The sequence below is a fragment of the Durio zibethinus genome, chromosome 4, assembly GCF_047325235.1.
Source record: "Durio zibethinus cultivar Kanyao isolate XHJ-2024 chromosome 4, ASM4732523v1, whole genome shotgun sequence".
Classification (NCBI taxonomy): domain Eukaryota; kingdom Viridiplantae; phylum Streptophyta; class Magnoliopsida; order Malvales; family Malvaceae; genus Durio; species Durio zibethinus.
In genome coordinates, this window is record NC_143165.1 from 34,778,825 (window position 1) to 34,794,502 (window position 15,678).

The 15,678-nt window shown below is 30.2% G+C and overlaps 4 protein-coding genes across 6 annotated transcripts; 3 read left to right on the forward strand and 1 right to left on the reverse strand.

Annotated features, from left to right (window-relative positions):
• Window positions 1–1,017: 1,017 nt before the first annotated feature.
• Window positions 1,018–2,167, reverse strand: LOC111287391 (protein PLANT CADMIUM RESISTANCE 2-like). The gene is made up of 4 exons (XM_022877922.2): window positions 1,879–2,167; window positions 1,706–1,777; window positions 1,387–1,599; window positions 1,018–1,294 (listed from the first exon to the last, which is right to left on the reverse strand). Exons 1-4 carry the CDS (start codon window positions 1,994–1,996, stop codon window positions 1,221–1,223), a joined length of 477 nt encoding a protein of 158 aa, XP_022733657.1. The 5' UTR covers window positions 1,997–2,167; the 3' UTR covers window positions 1,018–1,220.
• Window positions 2,168–3,634: 1,467 nt separating this feature from the next.
• Window positions 3,635–5,541, forward strand: LOC111288122 (protein PLANT CADMIUM RESISTANCE 2-like). Its single transcript, XM_022878889.2, has 4 exons — window positions 3,635–3,998; window positions 4,114–4,185; window positions 4,781–4,993; window positions 5,141–5,541. Exons 1-4 carry the CDS (start codon window positions 3,806–3,808, stop codon window positions 5,218–5,220), a joined length of 558 nt encoding a protein of 185 aa, XP_022734624.2. The 5' UTR covers window positions 3,635–3,805; the 3' UTR covers window positions 5,221–5,541.
• A 1,766-nt stretch (window positions 5,542–7,307) lies between these two features.
• LOC111287326 (protein PLANT CADMIUM RESISTANCE 2-like) lies at window positions 7,308–8,850 on the forward strand. The gene is made up of 5 exons (XM_022877807.2): window positions 7,308–7,468; window positions 7,585–7,808; window positions 7,907–7,978; window positions 8,170–8,382; window positions 8,494–8,850. The coding sequence occupies exons 2-5, from the start codon at window positions 7,595–7,597 to the stop codon at window positions 8,577–8,579; spliced, it is 585 nt and encodes a 194-aa protein (XP_022733542.1). The 5' UTR covers window positions 7,308–7,468; window positions 7,585–7,594; the 3' UTR covers window positions 8,580–8,850.
• A 2,830-nt stretch (window positions 8,851–11,680) lies between these two features.
• Window positions 11,681–15,603, forward strand: LOC111288003 (dynein light chain 1, cytoplasmic-like). 3 transcript variants are annotated; one of them, XM_089760026.1, is made up of 3 exons: window positions 11,681–12,817; window positions 14,456–14,563; window positions 15,067–15,603. In XM_089760026.1, exons 1-3 carry the CDS (start codon window positions 12,587–12,589, stop codon window positions 15,199–15,201), a joined length of 474 nt encoding a protein of 157 aa, XP_089616152.1. In that variant the 5' UTR covers window positions 11,681–12,586; the 3' UTR covers window positions 15,202–15,603. The 3 variants fall into 3 exon arrangements, with proteins under 3 accessions (XP_089616152.1, XP_089616153.1, XP_022734475.1); XM_089760027.1 differs by having other exon boundaries at window positions 11,687–12,817; window positions 15,191–15,603; XM_022878740.2 differs by lacking the exon at window positions 15,067–15,603 and having other exon boundaries at window positions 12,077–12,817; window positions 14,456–14,794.
• Window positions 15,604–15,678: the final 75 nt, after the last annotated feature.

A 15,678-nucleotide genomic window follows, 5' to 3' on the forward strand; every position in this document is an offset into this window, starting at 1 on the left:
TTCATCCAGTTATGAAAATGGCATTTTGTTTGATACAGCTGATCTCTTTAAAATTTTAATGTGATTTATTGTTTATCATATAATAACTTAAATTTTCTACTTGCATATAGTGATTTTAGGTAATAAGAGTGATTAAAAATTAATGCTTTAGAAACCAATCTGAATCGCATTTTAAACTATGAAAAAAAAAATGTTATTATCGATGGTAGGTGATTTCTAAAATTATTTTATAATTAATAAATTTGTCCTGGTTTAATTAGAAGGCAACAAATGTGATTTTGGGTGATATTTGATTGAAATTTCAGTGTGTATTGCAAATGTCTAATACAAGAATATGCATACAGAAAATACATCAAGTGAGACTTGTGTTAATCCCTTGATTCTATCTACAAAAATCAACTTATTTGACAGCTTTGATATTTAGTGGCCAGATATATTATTATTAGTAGATTTAATAATTTATATATACGTATCGTGTAAAATATTAAAATTTATGTATTTATATCATATTATACATAAAAATTATATATTACAATTTATATTGACATAAAAATATAAATTTTTTTAATATTTATTTAATTTATATATAATTATTGTTAAAATTTTATATTATATTATTTTTTGATTCTTTATCATTTTATAACATCGTATTCATATTGTATCGTTATATTATATTTTAAATTATTAGATCTTAACTATTAGCTTTCGATTTTTAGGTAATTATTATACTATTCAAAATTGACTCAAGATATGGGCTGATTGTTTTTGGTTTTACTCTTTCAGTTTAAAGTTTTAGCCATATTTTAAAATCTGTCCGCTTAGGTGATGCTGCTTGAGAGTATGGGCGGCATTGAGTCATTAATTTATGGTCACGCCCACAGTTAGTTGGCATTTCAAGAAATTCTGTGATTTTTTAGGGTCCATTTGCATTCAAACTGATCCCGGTGCGATATGGTTGGGCCACCATTCACGAAGATCTAATATTAATAATTTTAAAGTAGAGTTGAAGAGATTGGCTAGACGGAAACCAATTCATTCACTGATCACATATTAATATAAACAACACCAAATACATCTTTAAATTAAATTATTACAAGCAATAAAGTCCTCACATGGAAATGAAAATAAAATTAAGAAAAAAAAAAAGAGAGAAAAAGTAAAGAACATGCATGGTAACAAGCACATTGATGGAGACATATACAAGATAGCAAATCATTGATCTATCTGCTCATCCCTTTTTCCACCACTGGAGCCATCGCCAGTTCTTTATTCTTCTCCACATTTGCATGCCAACCTACATATATATCCCCATAAAATTAATTAAGACACCAAAACAATGAAGAAAGTTTCGACTTGATGTAATATAAATTAGGAGGGTTTACGTACCGATGGACATGTCGAATCCACGGTTCTTGAGCTCACGATATTCTTGAGTCAAGGCACAAGTCTCGCAGCAAAAATGAAGCATGCAATCACCACAACCGCCTCCCTCCAGCTTGTATTGCTTCCTTAGTTTGGAACGGTAAAAGCAAGAATACAAGCATGGACAGCCGATGATGAACATTATTAATGTGTATAGTGCCCCACTTGCACCACAAGCTGCATCGCCACCAGTTTTTTTCAATTTAGAAAATCGTCTCTAATTATAAATATATATGCACTTAATATCATTAAAAAAATTCAACTTATGAATGAATTAACTTACAGGTTGATCCTTTGTCAACAATCTCAGCAATCTGGCCAAAAGTGATGCAGGGGCACCAACAAGCAATGCAACCTGAAAGTTTAAAATTTATTATTTTATCAGCATTTTAACATATAAGACATACCCCAAGTAAGAAAACTAAACCTGAGGGAAATTAAAAAAGAAAGGCTTACAGGTTTTCATGTCAGACAGACAATCACAGAATCCGACAGACCAAGGAACTTCACCATGAGGCTGCCCTGATGAGGTCTTCTCACCATAAACAGAAGCATTGGGGATTGATGAATTCATGATTCAGGAATTTAGCTATACTTGGATCAATATGCTAAGTGAAGTTGTCTTGAAAATTTTCTAAAGCAAAAAAAGCAATATCGGAAGAAGAAAAGGTTTGTTTCTATGGATTTTTGCCAGTGAAACCTACCTATTTATAGACATGAAGACCAAAGACGCAAAGTTTGCTGATATCATAAGAAAAAAAATGAAAAATCAAGTTGATAAACCTCATCATAGATTGAAGAAAGTACGTCACATACATTAAATAGAGAATACAAGTCAAAAGCCGCCATATTTGAATGCGCGTCTTAGACTATAACAAATGGGGTAATCGCCCCGCGTCCAGGAATCAATTGAACCATCGTACAAACTTCATCAACTAACAACTACAAGTTGCAAGAGATACTAAGAAACAAATATGGTGTACCATTTTGATACAATAATTACGTGCCCCACTTGGAGGTGTCAGCAGTATTCATTAATAGTTTTTTAAAATTTTATTATTTTTCTAAAAAATTCCTTTTTAATTTAATGAAAAATAATTTTACTTTTAAAATATCATCATAAACAATTATGCAAATATAGTTGTTTTTTTTTTTAATATGTATATAGCATTGTCCAATTTAAATTATTTCAATTAACTTTTTAACCTTGATGTGTGATTGATCGAGTCAAGGAAACGGTGAAGAACAGTTTGGATGGTTTACGTTCAGTTGCTGTTGATCTAATAAATAAGGAATTATGTGCTAGGTGGAGCATTAATATAATGAATGACAAGGAAGCTAATGATAGGTAATAGACAGTGTAGATAATAACAGTTGATTATTTGATTGTCTGTGATAATTGTAATTGAATAGTACCAGAATTCTGCTTCTTTGAATAATAAAATTTAGATTATTCAAAAAATATATTTTTTTTCGTCGTTAATTTGATATATGTTTGTAATTTTTTTTATATGATAATTTTTTTTTATATTTATTTTTTTAATAATTAAAAAATAAAAATTGAAGTAAAAAATTAAATAAGTTTGTAGAATATATAATATCTGTTACACTTAGAAGGACCATTTACGTGAGCACAGCTAGCAGCACATGTAATCCCAGAAAAAGACACGTATTGACCATCAATCGCTACCATCATTTTTCCATTTTTATCCCAATAATATCTGAATCAATCAATGCCATATTTTAAAGGCTCACCTAATATTTTTCCTTACTAAGTACTTCAGCCAAAGAAAAAAATCTTTATATTATCCTTATCAGGTTGTCAGTTTTCTTGGTTTGGTAAACAAAACAGGCCATTGTCGATGTTATCAGCGCGCTCACCGGTGCTGAAACGGCATTAACCAAGTGCTTCAATCGAAAATTTTATATAGGATAGAACAGATTTTTGACGTTTTCATCTTCACTTTTGAGTTGTAATTAAGACATTAGTTATAACTTATAACCATATTCAAATTACAATTAACTGGAATTAATGAAATTTTACATCAATAATAGTATAATTTATTAATAAAATATTAAATTATTTATTTCAGTCGCGATATCTTAATTATAAAAAAAGAAAGTTTACCAGTAATTAAGTACAAAACTTATCATGAATTACCAGCTTTTTAATAATTTGTTGCCAACGTATTCCAAAGTTCGTTGGTCTGCCACGAAATATATACGGTAAGGACTTCATCAACCATTGCAGCAGACAAAACTCGCAAAGATTATTTCGAACCATTTTGCACTTAGATTATTTAACATTATTTCTTGTAGTTTCTATATAATCCCATCAGCTTTCTTTGAACATCTTTTTGTGAAATCAATACCAGGCAACGCCATGTACTCAGCAAAACAGCAAAACTTGCCTTTGCCACCTCGTTTTGGGCAAGAGGCTCCAGTAATTGGTGTTCCGATTACCTCAACAAACCCGAACAGGCCGAACTATCCTACTCAAAATTACATGCAGCCGCCTGCAGGGAATGTCCCTTGGTCGACGGGACTCTGTGACTGCTTCTCCGATGTTCCAAACTGTAAGCTCTGAATTATGATCTTCTTTGTTTCTTTCTGAGCCCAATATGGCCGTATTCGAAGATTTTAAGTTGGATTAATATATTTTCCTCATTCGCATTGTTGAAATGTGTTCAGGTTGCATCACATGCTGGTGTCCTTGCATCACTTTTGGCCAGATTTCTGAGATCATCGATCAAGGATCAACTTGTAAGTTTTTTTTTTTTTTTGGTTGAATAGGATGTTCCTTGCAGGAGGATTAATTGAAAAAAATAAGCATTCTTTCCTCTCATTTTGTTTGTTTCTACTTAATTTGGTGGAGTTTGTTATTAGAAACAATTAAAAGAAAATTAAAACTGAAAATCAAAATCAAAATGAATAAATCCATAAAACTCAATTAAAAATATTAACATACGTAGCTAGATATAAATTTATGCTTCATTTACGATAAGATTAATTTTTGTAAAATTAAAAATCGTAATAAAAATTACTGTAATTATAATTAAAATAAATTTACTGTAACTAAATTAAAAAAAAATTCAAAAAAAAATTATATTAAATGAATCTCATTGAAATTTATATTTAAATTTAATCGATGGTACAATTAACTCAGTCATACTACATTGACATATGGTAGAATCCAAACCTTACCTTACCTTAGTCAATAGACATGAGAAACTTATCATAATTCAAATTGTTCATGAAGTGAAAGTAAATGACGAGAATAATGTGCATAGATTCTTTATTTTAATTTGTCTTATATATATTTTTTATGGTTTGGTGGTGTAACAACGTGGTGCTGCAGCTTGCGGAACAAATGGAGCCCTCTACGCCTTACTTGGTTGGTTCACCGGGAGTGCTTGCATTTACTCCTGCATCTACCGCTCTAAAATGAAGAGTCAATACATGTTGGAGGATAGTCCCTGCGATGATTGCTTCGTTCATTTTTTCTGCGAGACCTGCGCCTTGTGTCAAGAATACCGCGAGCTCAAAAACCGTGGATTCGATATGTCACTTGGTAATCAATTAACATTCAACTTAATTTAACTTAATAATCAATGTATTTATCTTCGGATCAAAAAGTAAGATTCGAATATATGTATGTATGTATTTCTTTCAATTGGGTAATTTTACTTTTTTTTTTTTTTTTTTTGGGAAAATTTAGGATGGCATGGAAACATGGAGAGGCACCAAAATGGCACAATGCGAACGGCTCCAGTGGTGGAAAGTGGCATGAAAAGATAAAGAGCGATGATTTTATGATCTCTCTTCTTGAGAATATAGCTACTTACGAATTGTCTTGTAAAGGATTGTGATAAAACAAATGTAATTTCACCTCTTTTTAAAAATAATAATTGTTGAATTGTATGCCATAATTACAGTGTAATTTCAAATTTGTGTACTTGGTTATTATAAAGTTCATTCCGTCTTTGGTTCAAAAAACATCTCTGGCCTTCGGTGCTTCTATATATTACTTAATTTTTTTCCTAACAAAAGAAAATTTGTGTTGAACCTAACAAGCCCACAGTTCATGACAAGATTAAGCCCAAAAAGTTTACGATAAAGAGAATAGTTAAGGTAGATTTTGAATATATCATACATATTTTATTAAAGATGGCAAAATGGACAAGCGATCAATGGCACGACACGCCCACGCTTTTATGAGTCGTGCCAGCATGATCCATTTTTTTACAATAATCATGTCAAGCCAAGCTCGATCTTCTTAATCATGTCGCGCTGGGTTGAGCATTTCAAGGCCCATGAGCTAGTATAGCATGAGCCCATCATAGGCCAAATGTTGACCCCTAACACAGACCCAACATGGCACAACCCATATTTTACTGATAAAAATATACAATCAATTAATTCTTTAAAAAAAATTTATTTATTTTCTAATAGAATGCTATATTTTATTATAACAAAATGATTGATCTACATTTAAAAGGATCGATTTATTTTTTAAAAAAACTCATAAAGATCAATCGGTTAAATGTTGAATATTGCTTAAAAAAAAGATGAATCATTGGAAAAAAATTATATTATTGGAAGAAAATTTTGTAAAATTTATTATTTTTAGTTAATTAATCTTTGTAAAATTTATTTATTTATAGTAAAAAAATTTTCATTTTTCCATAAACGCAGGCATTTTGAGACAAATCATGTAAATCATGTTTCCAATTTTTTCATATATGTCACTAAAATAATATATATATATATATATAAAAACTCAACTTTTTAAAAAAATTAATGTAAAAACATTTTTTTAAAAAATTATTTGATAACCCATGAACTAACACAACAGCACCATCAATATATTTTGTATTGGACCAACTAGACCCATTATAACACTATGCCAAATATAGAATAGTACCGTACCGGCCCATTGGTTCATTTAGCCACCTCTATAATTTGTTTAGATTAAATGCACCACTAAACCTAATTAGGCAGGCATGCAATATACTTGGTCCACATCATGCACAGGAAGAATAAAAACCTCCGGATAAGGAGCTGGAAGTTAAGACCATCTCCATTCCCATCATTCCAAGTTATTTTCCATATTCTCCTAACCTTCTTCCTTACTCAAATACTTAAATTAAGCATTGAAACGCACCTCATGACTCTCTGATATCCCTTTAACCATTTTTTTTTTAATATATCAGACGTATCCTCCAATCAAACCATGTGCCTATTCCCTCTTAAGATCCAAAAAAAAAAAAAAAAAAAAACCTCAACAAGTTTCTCTTAAAAAAAAATCTGGAGGACTTAATTACTTACATATTAGCATGGCATGACTCATGACGTTTTCTACCTTTAATACTAATACAACTATTTTTTTTTTGTTTGTCACCTAATGAGGTCTGAATTTTTTTTTTTTTATTAAATTGAAGGCAAAATCCTTACAAAAGGGAAAAAAAAAACGACAAAATTAGAATCTACGTTGCAAATTTTTTTCAAAGTCTTTTAACCATTAAATCAAATGGTGAAATAAAAGGTCTGAATTGAAAGTCACTCAACTCTTTTTTCTTAGGAAGTTAATTGATTTTTCAAACAAAAGAAAATAAAAGGAAACTAGCTAGGTTGCACTCATTACGTATGGAATTTTTTTTGGAAAAATCTATCAAATCTTCCTTTGCTTGCTTAAACTAAAATTTTCTTGTCCCACTAAGGCACAAACCACTAAAATTTTCTTGTCTCAGCACTAACTTCTCTTTCAGTGTTTTGACTTTTTGTCAAAAAAAAAAATTGCGTGCCCAAATAATTTTCCAAAAAAAAAAAACACCATAGAAAAGTTCCAGTTGGCTAGCAAATCAAAAACTGCCTCGTGGCATACGGTCCACAGGGTTCTTGTAGTTTCCTCGCAACCTCAAGGACGAGAGAACAAGTGCGAAGACTTCAATTGTTCCTTCTTGCTCTGTTGACTTGTCTAGCGCCCAAATATATCTGTATCTCCGTGACTCAGTGGATTGTTCCCTAATTCTTCCAATCCAAACAGGTGCCTAACGTCTTCTTTTCCAAGAAAATATCTTCTTTGGCATCGATTAATCCATTAAATTTTGTGTTACTATATATTTTTTGCAATAGTTTTATATTTTGTATCCAATACTACAGCGCTATAGCTATGGCTTCCCTTTACCCAAGTGGCGATGAAAAGTTTTCAGCTTCACCGCCTCAGTTCGGCAAAGCAGCTGCCACCACCGGAATTCCAGTTAGCTCCTCCGCCCCCTTACAGCAATACAACACCGAAAGCTCTCATACCAAAACCCATCTCCAGACTAAAACTAGAGTTCCTTGGTCCACAGGGCTCTGTGACTGCTTCTCTGACTGGAGAAACTGTAAGTTCAATTTTCCTATCACACGGTGGTGTTCTGCTGGCGCGTGTACGCACGCTCTTCGGGGAATGATTGTCCTTTTTTTTTTCTTCTTCTTTCAGGTTGCATAACATGTTGGTGCCCGTGCGTCACCTTTGGCCAGATTGCTGAGATTGTTGATAAAGGATCATCATGTAAGTAATAAAACAATAACCACTACAACTTGGCTTGAATTTTTTTTTTTTTTTGAAATTCTTGTGGCTGGATCATAGATGCAGATACTTTGATTCCATTTCGATGTTTATAGTTATAGCTGGTGAATAGTTATTATATATAGTAAGTTACATGAGGGTTGATGGGGGATTGGTTATGGATTTGGTTGCAGCGTGTGGGATAAATGGAGCACTTTACACCCTAATAGCCTGTGTGATTGGATGTCCATGCTGCTACTCATGCTTTTATCGATCAAAAATGAGGCAACAGTACATGCTGAAGAAACACCCTTGCGGGGATTGCCTTGTCCATTGCTTCTGCGAGTATTGCGCCTTGTGCCAAGAGTACCGTGAGCTCAAAACCCGCGGTTACGACCTATCCATAGGTAACAAAACTACTTCCCCTAATTGTTCAATCAAGACAAAAAAAAAATAAAATAATGCTTTCATATAAAATTTTAATTCTTTTTGGTTGGGTGTTTGTTGAAATTGCTTAGGGTGGCATGGAAATATGGAGAAGCAAAATCGTGAAGTGGCTATGACTCCAATCCCACCAGTGGTGGAGGAAGGCATGAGCCGATGAAGAAGAGACAAGTGGATGATCTTTGTTCAAGGTTTGACGCGTAATTATATTTATCGATATTGGATTTTCCTTGTGTTTTGATTCTAAGGTTGACGAGGTCTGTAAATGGTGGTATTGTTTATATAAAATCATAAGATATATAAAAATTTGATCTATATATTAATAAAATAATAATCAAACATATGATGCATAATTTTATATTTCATTTTTTTATGTGATGTGTATTTATATTACTTAAATATTAAGTGTTCAAAGTTTAATTTCTTTTAAATTCGGAGTTTTACTTCTTGCATGATTGCACCTCATTTTAATTAATTTAATTCATGCAATTTATTAAAAATAAGGATGATTAATAATGATATTAACGTTTTGTAGTTAATTTGTATAGCATGACATTTCGTTGATGATATGCCACGGTGGATTATTTTTTTGACCATATGATAACATATCAATATAAAAAAAAATCATATTTAATTTTAATTAAATGATAATTTATATTTTTAATTCACACTGTTTTATTAAAAATAAAGGTTTTTTATGCTAATATGTGTCTTACAACAAAAAAAAAAATTTCGGGAATCATTTAAATTCAGAAATTATTATCTAAATTCTTATAATTAATTATAATCCTTAAATATCATTTTTATTCAATTAAAAGCTCAATTCAGCGAAAATGGATCACTTGACCTATTTGACAGTTAAAGCCTTTTAACTTTTTGTTTTTCAATTAAAAATTTAATTGAATAAAAATAAAATTTTAAAAATTTAATTGATGGTAATAAATAATTAAAGTTTTAGATAATCATTCAATTTTAGCTAAAAAAAAAATTTTAAGCCAATATTTAAAAAAAAAAAAAGGGAAATCACTATTTATGAATAATGATATCCTTTCGTTTTCTTTAGTATATTTCTGTGTACTAGCTAAGATTGCTCATGATAAATCGATGACTATTACAGTAAAAGCAAATGAATGGTTAGGTCAATCGGCAAGTTGAGGCACTGAAATTATGACAATAGGATCGAAACGAAAATTTTTTTTTTTTAAATTTATCTCGATTTTATATATATAATATTTAAATTTAATATGATTCAATGATTTTTTTATAATTTAATTTAATTTAATTTGATATTATATAAATTAATATTTAAATCGATTTGATTTAAAATTAAAAAAATATTATTTTTAATATAAATATAAATTTAAATAAATATAATATATATAAATAACATTAAATAAATAATTAAAAATAATTTTTTATATATAATAAGTCAAATTAAATCAAATTTATTTAAAATTTAATCCGAATTAATTTTAATTTTTTTTATTATTATTTAATTCTATCCGATTCAAAATCCAACATTTAAGCGGGGTGAAATTGTCTTCCCTTAAATGAAACTCTCCCTTTAGAAGGGCAATGGAATAGCAACAAGGCCAACCTCGTATGTAGTGCGGACTGTCGAGTGTCACTTGTGGGCCCATCACACTTTCTGTTTTACCTGTGATTGCCACTTGCTTGCCCAAAAGAAATAGAGGGGACCCATTAGAAAAATTATATTGCCCAAAAGAAATCGATTAAGCATCAAAACTTCACAACAGAGTTTTCTATTAGGGGTGAGATAAAAAAATAAAATAAAAAAATAAATATATTGATTTAAAATTATAGTATTTGATTTGATTTAAATTAAAATCAGATATTAAATATATATTAAAATATAAAAAATCAAATCGAAATATATATTTATATATTTTTAAAATTTTTATAAAATAAAAATAATTATTTTATATATAATCTATTTAAATATATAAAAATTTTGATTAAAATAATATATAAAAAATTAAATTTAAAAACTAATAAATATGATCGAATCAAACTTGTCAAATTTAATTTTTATTGATTTAAATTTAAATTAAATTTTAAAAATTTATAATATTATATACTATTTCAAAAATCAAATTAAATTCGATCAAATTCAAATAATTATTATCTTTAATTTTTATTCTATGTCTACTAACCAAACTTCAACACTAATTAATTTTGATATTGTCCCAAATTTTAATTCACTTTAAATTAGATATGTAATTCATGAATTTATTTCGTATGTATTGTTTATTAAATATATACAATATTTAAATTATTATATAATAAATTGTATTATTATGTTAAATATAAATATATTTTTTAATTTTTATTAAATTTATGTTACAATAAACCAAAAAACCATGATTTGGATAATTGGTTAAGTTGTAACATCTAAGAAACAAAGTACTAGTAAAACAGTAAGGTGAAGGAGCAATGGTCAAGTAGCAACTTTCTTGAACTTGTCATGTCAAAGGAGTAGTACAATTACTGAGATTGGCTTGAAACAAAACCAAAAGACAAAGTGCAGCATCTCCCTTGATGCACCAAAACAAGAATGAGAAAAGAAGATTTCTTTCAAACCAACCTACCAACTAAACTATGGACAAAGTTGAATTCAACTTAAGTTTCTTGTGGGAGTGATTTAAAACCATGTTCAATTGTCATTGCTCAATCCTATAAGACTAATTTTTTTTAATTAGGTTTCAGAATAAATTAAAAATTTTTTTAGGTAAGAATTAGAATTGATATCGAGTTTTATGCAAATTCGTCTTAACCAAATTTGATATATATAATTTTTTTTTAATTTTATATTTATTTATTTATAATAAAAATAATATTTTATTTTTTTAATCAAATTAAATTAATTATGATTTTATGCATATATAAATTATATATAAAAAATAATATTTTAATATCAAATCGAATTCATATATTTATTATATAAAATCTGGTAAAATTCAAATGAGCAAAAACTCGCTTCAATTTAATTTGTTATTATCTCTAAGTACTGTCAATATTATATTTTTTTATATTTTTTAATACTCTATAAATTTTTATATTTTTTACAAATAAAAATTTTAAATTTTAAATATATTTTAAAAAAATTACTATCAACTAACTAAACTAAATCTCAAACACCTCTAGATCTTTATTTAATGCATATTCATCTATCACTTTCTTTCACTCTTCTAGAAAAACTTTCACTTTGAGCTAAGATATTAGATATACTCACAAGCACTTTTTTCTTTTCTGGTAAGTCAGACAAGTCCTTCTTTACCATTTATTGCATCAATGTCTTTCTCCTCTTTAATCCCTTAATCTTCAAGAATTCAAAAACCTAATTTCATTAAATGAGGATGTGACATCAAAGGCTAAGGCATTTCTTCTGGACATGCATTACCATTTATGATAAATTTAATGTCAACAAGCTATCTTAAAATTTTGTGCAAGTTTGTAAGCTAAGCATTTACCCAAAATGATAACAAATCAATTTTCCTACTATCTTTCTCTAAACTTTTACTTGTAAATAATAATAGTATACAAATTTTAAATTAAAATAGCAGTAATTAAAATTACTTTAAAAATTAAATTTAAAATTTAATTCAATTAATTTAAATAATTATTTTAAAAAAAGAACATTTAAAAATTTTAAATTCAAATTTAACCACATATAATCATCATTTATTCCAATCCAAGGCCTCCTTTAAAAAAAAAAAAAAAAAAAACCATCAAAACTCTGTCCTCTAATTATCAGCCAATCTAACCAATTGACAATGATGATAATATTTTAAGTGGAGTTGGGCATCATTTTTCATAATTTCACTCCCCATTTTCCCCAATAAAATAATACTATGCTATTCATTTTAATTGATTTGGTCCCCTCTACCCCAAGCCCTACAAATAAAAAACTTAATATTTTACTAACTGTTATTTGAAACATCAGCTCTGTTATTTTAATACCTTTGCTTCTTTTTTTTTTTTTTTTTGTTTGAGACTTTTTATCAAACAAGTGGCAAGCATAGGATTGCCAACTGAGAAATCGAGAAATTCTTTTGCTCTTTAGCTTCTTTGATCTTTAACTTCTCCTGGGTATTTCTGATATTGATGAGAAATTGAAAAAAGACGGAAAAAAAAAGGAAGAGGTAAATGGAGGGAGCAGAGTTGGAGTTAGAGAGGAGAAGCAAGTTCTTGAACAGTTTGATTCAAAAGAAGAAAGCTGTAGAGCAACAAGAGCAAAATGAAAGTTTCAATGTTAAAGTCAGAGCTTCTGATATGCCTTTACTTCTTCAAAACAAGGCTTTTAGATGTGCCCGAGAACTGCTTGACTCTATGCCTGGAAAGCTTGATAGTAAACGCCTAGCTCTTGCTCTTAAAAAGGTTAAAAATTCGATCTTCTTGTCCTTTTTTCATTCCCAGTAATTATTTGTTTATATTATTGTTTGTGATGTATAGACTTAATGGGTTTGCGTAGTTTTTTCGTTTCATTGTTTTGGTTGACATAGTTTTAACATTTGCATGTAGGCAAATTTCACGATGTTAAGGTACTTTCTTTTTTGCATAATGTTAGATAAAGTAGGTTTTTTTGGGTGTATTATGGGTTTAACTTGGTGTGTTTGTGGTAAAGAGGATTGGATGAATAAGGTTGAATGTTATAGTTGGATTTATGATTTTCTTTTAGGGGGTTTGGCTGTATAGGATTAAAGATATTAATGGTCCTAGTGAGAATTTGTTGGAAACTTTTCTATTTCTAGTTGTGCAAGCCAAATTTTGTCTTAAATTCAGTTTTAAGTGAAGATATTATCCCTTTCTTTTATTTTCTTTCCTCTTTGTCTTTTTTGTACTGTATTGAACTTGCTATCCTGCTTTTTAATGCTCATATCAATTCCAGAGGTATATAGCATTAACCCATTGCTCAACCAATCATTCCCGCTGCAAGAAGATGTAGCTTATCGGTTTTGATATGGTACAAGATGTTTATGTGCACTCTTTTGCCAGGGATGGGATTGAACAAATATCATCCTTGCAATTGCATTGGTTTCGGTTTGATATAGTACAAGATGTTTATGTGCTCTCTTTTGCCAGGGATGGGATTGAACAAATATCATCCTTGCAATTGCATCGGTTTGTACACTTTGAAAATGGTTTGTAAGGGACCTTTCCTTATTAGCCACACTAGGAGTATGAAGCCTGTTTATTTGTGATTCTGTTGGCAACGAGTCATCTAGTTGTCCATACTCTGAATCTAAGCTAGCAAATCTAAGCCATGTAATTTTTTTTTGGGTATATATGAGACCATAGCTTGAGGGTAGGGGAAAGGGTTGCCGCTGCTAGGATTCAAACCCTAGACCTATAGGTGCTACCTTTTAAGGCTAGCTTCATGACTAAGCCATGTAAATTTACAAAATATATAACAAAAAACTACAGTCCTCGGTGATCCCAAAAAAAACACTACCGTCCTAAAGCTTAGTATGGTTCATAGCATTTAATCACCTGCTCTTTAAGGCAATTTTTGACAATATTATGGTATACTTGCTTTGAGAGTAACCTCTCATTTGACTTAGAGTAATCACTTGTGTCTCAATTTAAACAGATAGGGTATTCAGTTCTGTCTTCCAGTCCTTTGCTGTGGAGATGATAATGAAACTGGTTGTACTTAGTTTTGGTCCTAGCTTCTGAGCTACTAACTTGGAACTTCTAAGAATTTTAGTTTATGTAGGTTCTTTTGCAGAAAATGTTAACTGAACCAAAGAGAGAGAGACAGAGAGAATTCAGAAATTTGTTAGTTGAAAAAAAGACAGTAATAGATAAGATACAGAGAGAGAGAATGCGAGGACTCTAACTTGTACGGTAATGGGTGAATATGTGGGTGTAAGGTTGAGCTTATCTGAATCTTTGATTCTTATCAGTTAAATGTTTGCTAAAACCATGTAGTCTAAAATCTTGTAGGGTTTTAATAATCTAGATTTATTTATTTTTACTTTGATATAAGAATAGCCCATGATGATGGCTTTTCAGGAATTTGACTCAAAATATGGTCCTGCTTGGCACTGCATTGTGGGAACTAGCTTTGGCTCATATGTCACACATTCACTAGGGGGTTTCTTGTATTTTTCAATCGACAAGGTTTACATCCTTCTCTTCAAGACTGCTGTTGAGCCTTTAAACCATTGATGGTTTCAACAGATTTGTGTTCTACAGGCTTCCTGCGTTGGTAACAAATTTACAAGTTTCCATTTTAAAGTTACATGTACAACTAGAGACTCGAAACTGATAAACATGTCTATTGTTGGTTCTACAATTTTGATGTTGTATTGCTGAGTGCTTAAAGTATAAATGAGTGTTAGGTTCTGCCAATTTCCTGCTCTTAATTTTTATTTTTTTTTATACTTTATAGAGACGCAAAAGGTGTCTGGTTTTCACATGCCTTTGCCAATGTTTGGATGAATTACTAACCTTGAAATTTTCTACCACATTGCTTGGTATCAATTTTTGTATAGTTATTATCAAATGTTCTCCATTCATTCTAGATAAAACAATATTATCGTTTTCAATTAATGGGGCAATAACCTTTTAATTCTTCCTTTATCACCTTGATACCAAAGACTCAGACCCAAACTGCATTTCAGAGCATCGACCTACATGTATGGAGGGATGTATTTTATAGGGTTTTGGCAAAAGTCCTAGCGAGCAGGTTCAAGAAAGTTATTGATCTTGTTATAGCAGTGAATCAATTTGCCTTTATTTTGACAGTTTCCTTATGAAAATGAACTTATTGATACCTTGAAGAAAGGTTGATTTTGGAAAAGCTTATGATGGTGTTGATCGGAACTTTTTGGATTTGATTCTTTCAAAAATGGGCTTCGGGGCAAAGTGGCGACCATGGATGCGTCAGTGTATTTCAACGGTCTAGTTGTCAAATTTGGTAAATGGCTCACCTACTGCTCAGTTTCATACGCGGAGAGGCTTATAAAGGATGCCCACTTTGTCCGTTTCTGAAGGTTTTAGTTTGTTATGTCAAAGAGCTTGCTCTTTGGCGCTGTTTGAAGGTTGGCAGGTTGGTAATGGCAGACTAGATGTTTCTCATTTACAGTATGCAGACGATAACATAATTTTCTGTAATGCGTATTTGGAGCAATTGATGAATGTGAACAGGTTGTTCGAAATTTGTTTAGGTTGACGTTTCATTATTTTTTTAACTAAAATTTCACTTTATATGGTAATTGGATTTAAAGCCGGTC

What these genes read in the sequence shown, in the direction of transcription:
- LOC111287391 (XM_022877922.2), bottom strand. Translation starts at nt 1,996, where the DNA reads ATGAATTCATCAATCCCCAATGCTTCTGTTTATGGTGAGAAGACCTCA. An exon ending in TCTGTCTGACATGAAAACCT is followed by an intron (nt 1,778 to 1,878) that starts GTAAGCCTTTCT and finishes TTAAACTTTCAG; the next exon opens with GTTGCATTGCTTGTTGGTGC. An exon ending in TGGATTCGACATGTCCATCG is followed by an intron (nt 1,295 to 1,386) that starts GTACGTAAACCC and finishes ATATATATGTAG; the next exon opens with GTTGGCATGCAAATGTGGAG.
- LOC111288122 (XM_022878889.2), top strand. Translation starts at nt 3,806, where the DNA reads ATGTACTCAGCAAAACAGCAAAACTTGCCTTTGCCACCTCGTTTTGGG. An exon ending in CTTCTCCGATGTTCCAAACT is followed by an intron (nt 3,999 to 4,113) that starts GTAAGCTCTGAA and finishes AAATGTGTTCAG; the next exon opens with GTTGCATCACATGCTGGTGT. An exon ending in CATCGATCAAGGATCAACTT is followed by an intron (nt 4,186 to 4,780) that starts GTAAGTTTTTTT and finishes GTGGTGCTGCAG; the next exon opens with CTTGCGGAACAAATGGAGCC.
- LOC111287326 (XM_022877807.2), top strand. Translation starts at nt 7,595, where the DNA reads ATGGCTTCCCTTTACCCAAGTGGCGATGAAAAGTTTTCAGCTTCACCG. An exon ending in CTTCTCTGACTGGAGAAACT is followed by an intron (nt 7,809 to 7,906) that starts GTAAGTTCAATT and finishes TTCTTCTTTCAG; the next exon opens with GTTGCATAACATGTTGGTGC. An exon ending in CGGTTACGACCTATCCATAG is followed by an intron (nt 8,383 to 8,493) that starts GTAACAAAACTA and finishes GAAATTGCTTAG; the next exon opens with GGTGGCATGGAAATATGGAG.
- LOC111288003 (XM_089760026.1), top strand. Translation starts at nt 12,587, where the DNA reads ATGGAGGGAGCAGAGTTGGAGTTAGAGAGGAGAAGCAAGTTCTTGAAC. An exon ending in TAGCTCTTGCTCTTAAAAAG is followed by an intron (nt 12,818 to 14,455) that starts GTTAAAAATTCG and finishes ATGGCTTTTCAG; the next exon opens with GAATTTGACTCAAAATATGG. An exon ending in TGTATTTTTCAATCGACAAG is followed by an intron (nt 14,564 to 15,066) that starts GTTTACATCCTT and finishes ACTGCATTTCAG; the next exon opens with AGCATCGACCTACATGTATG.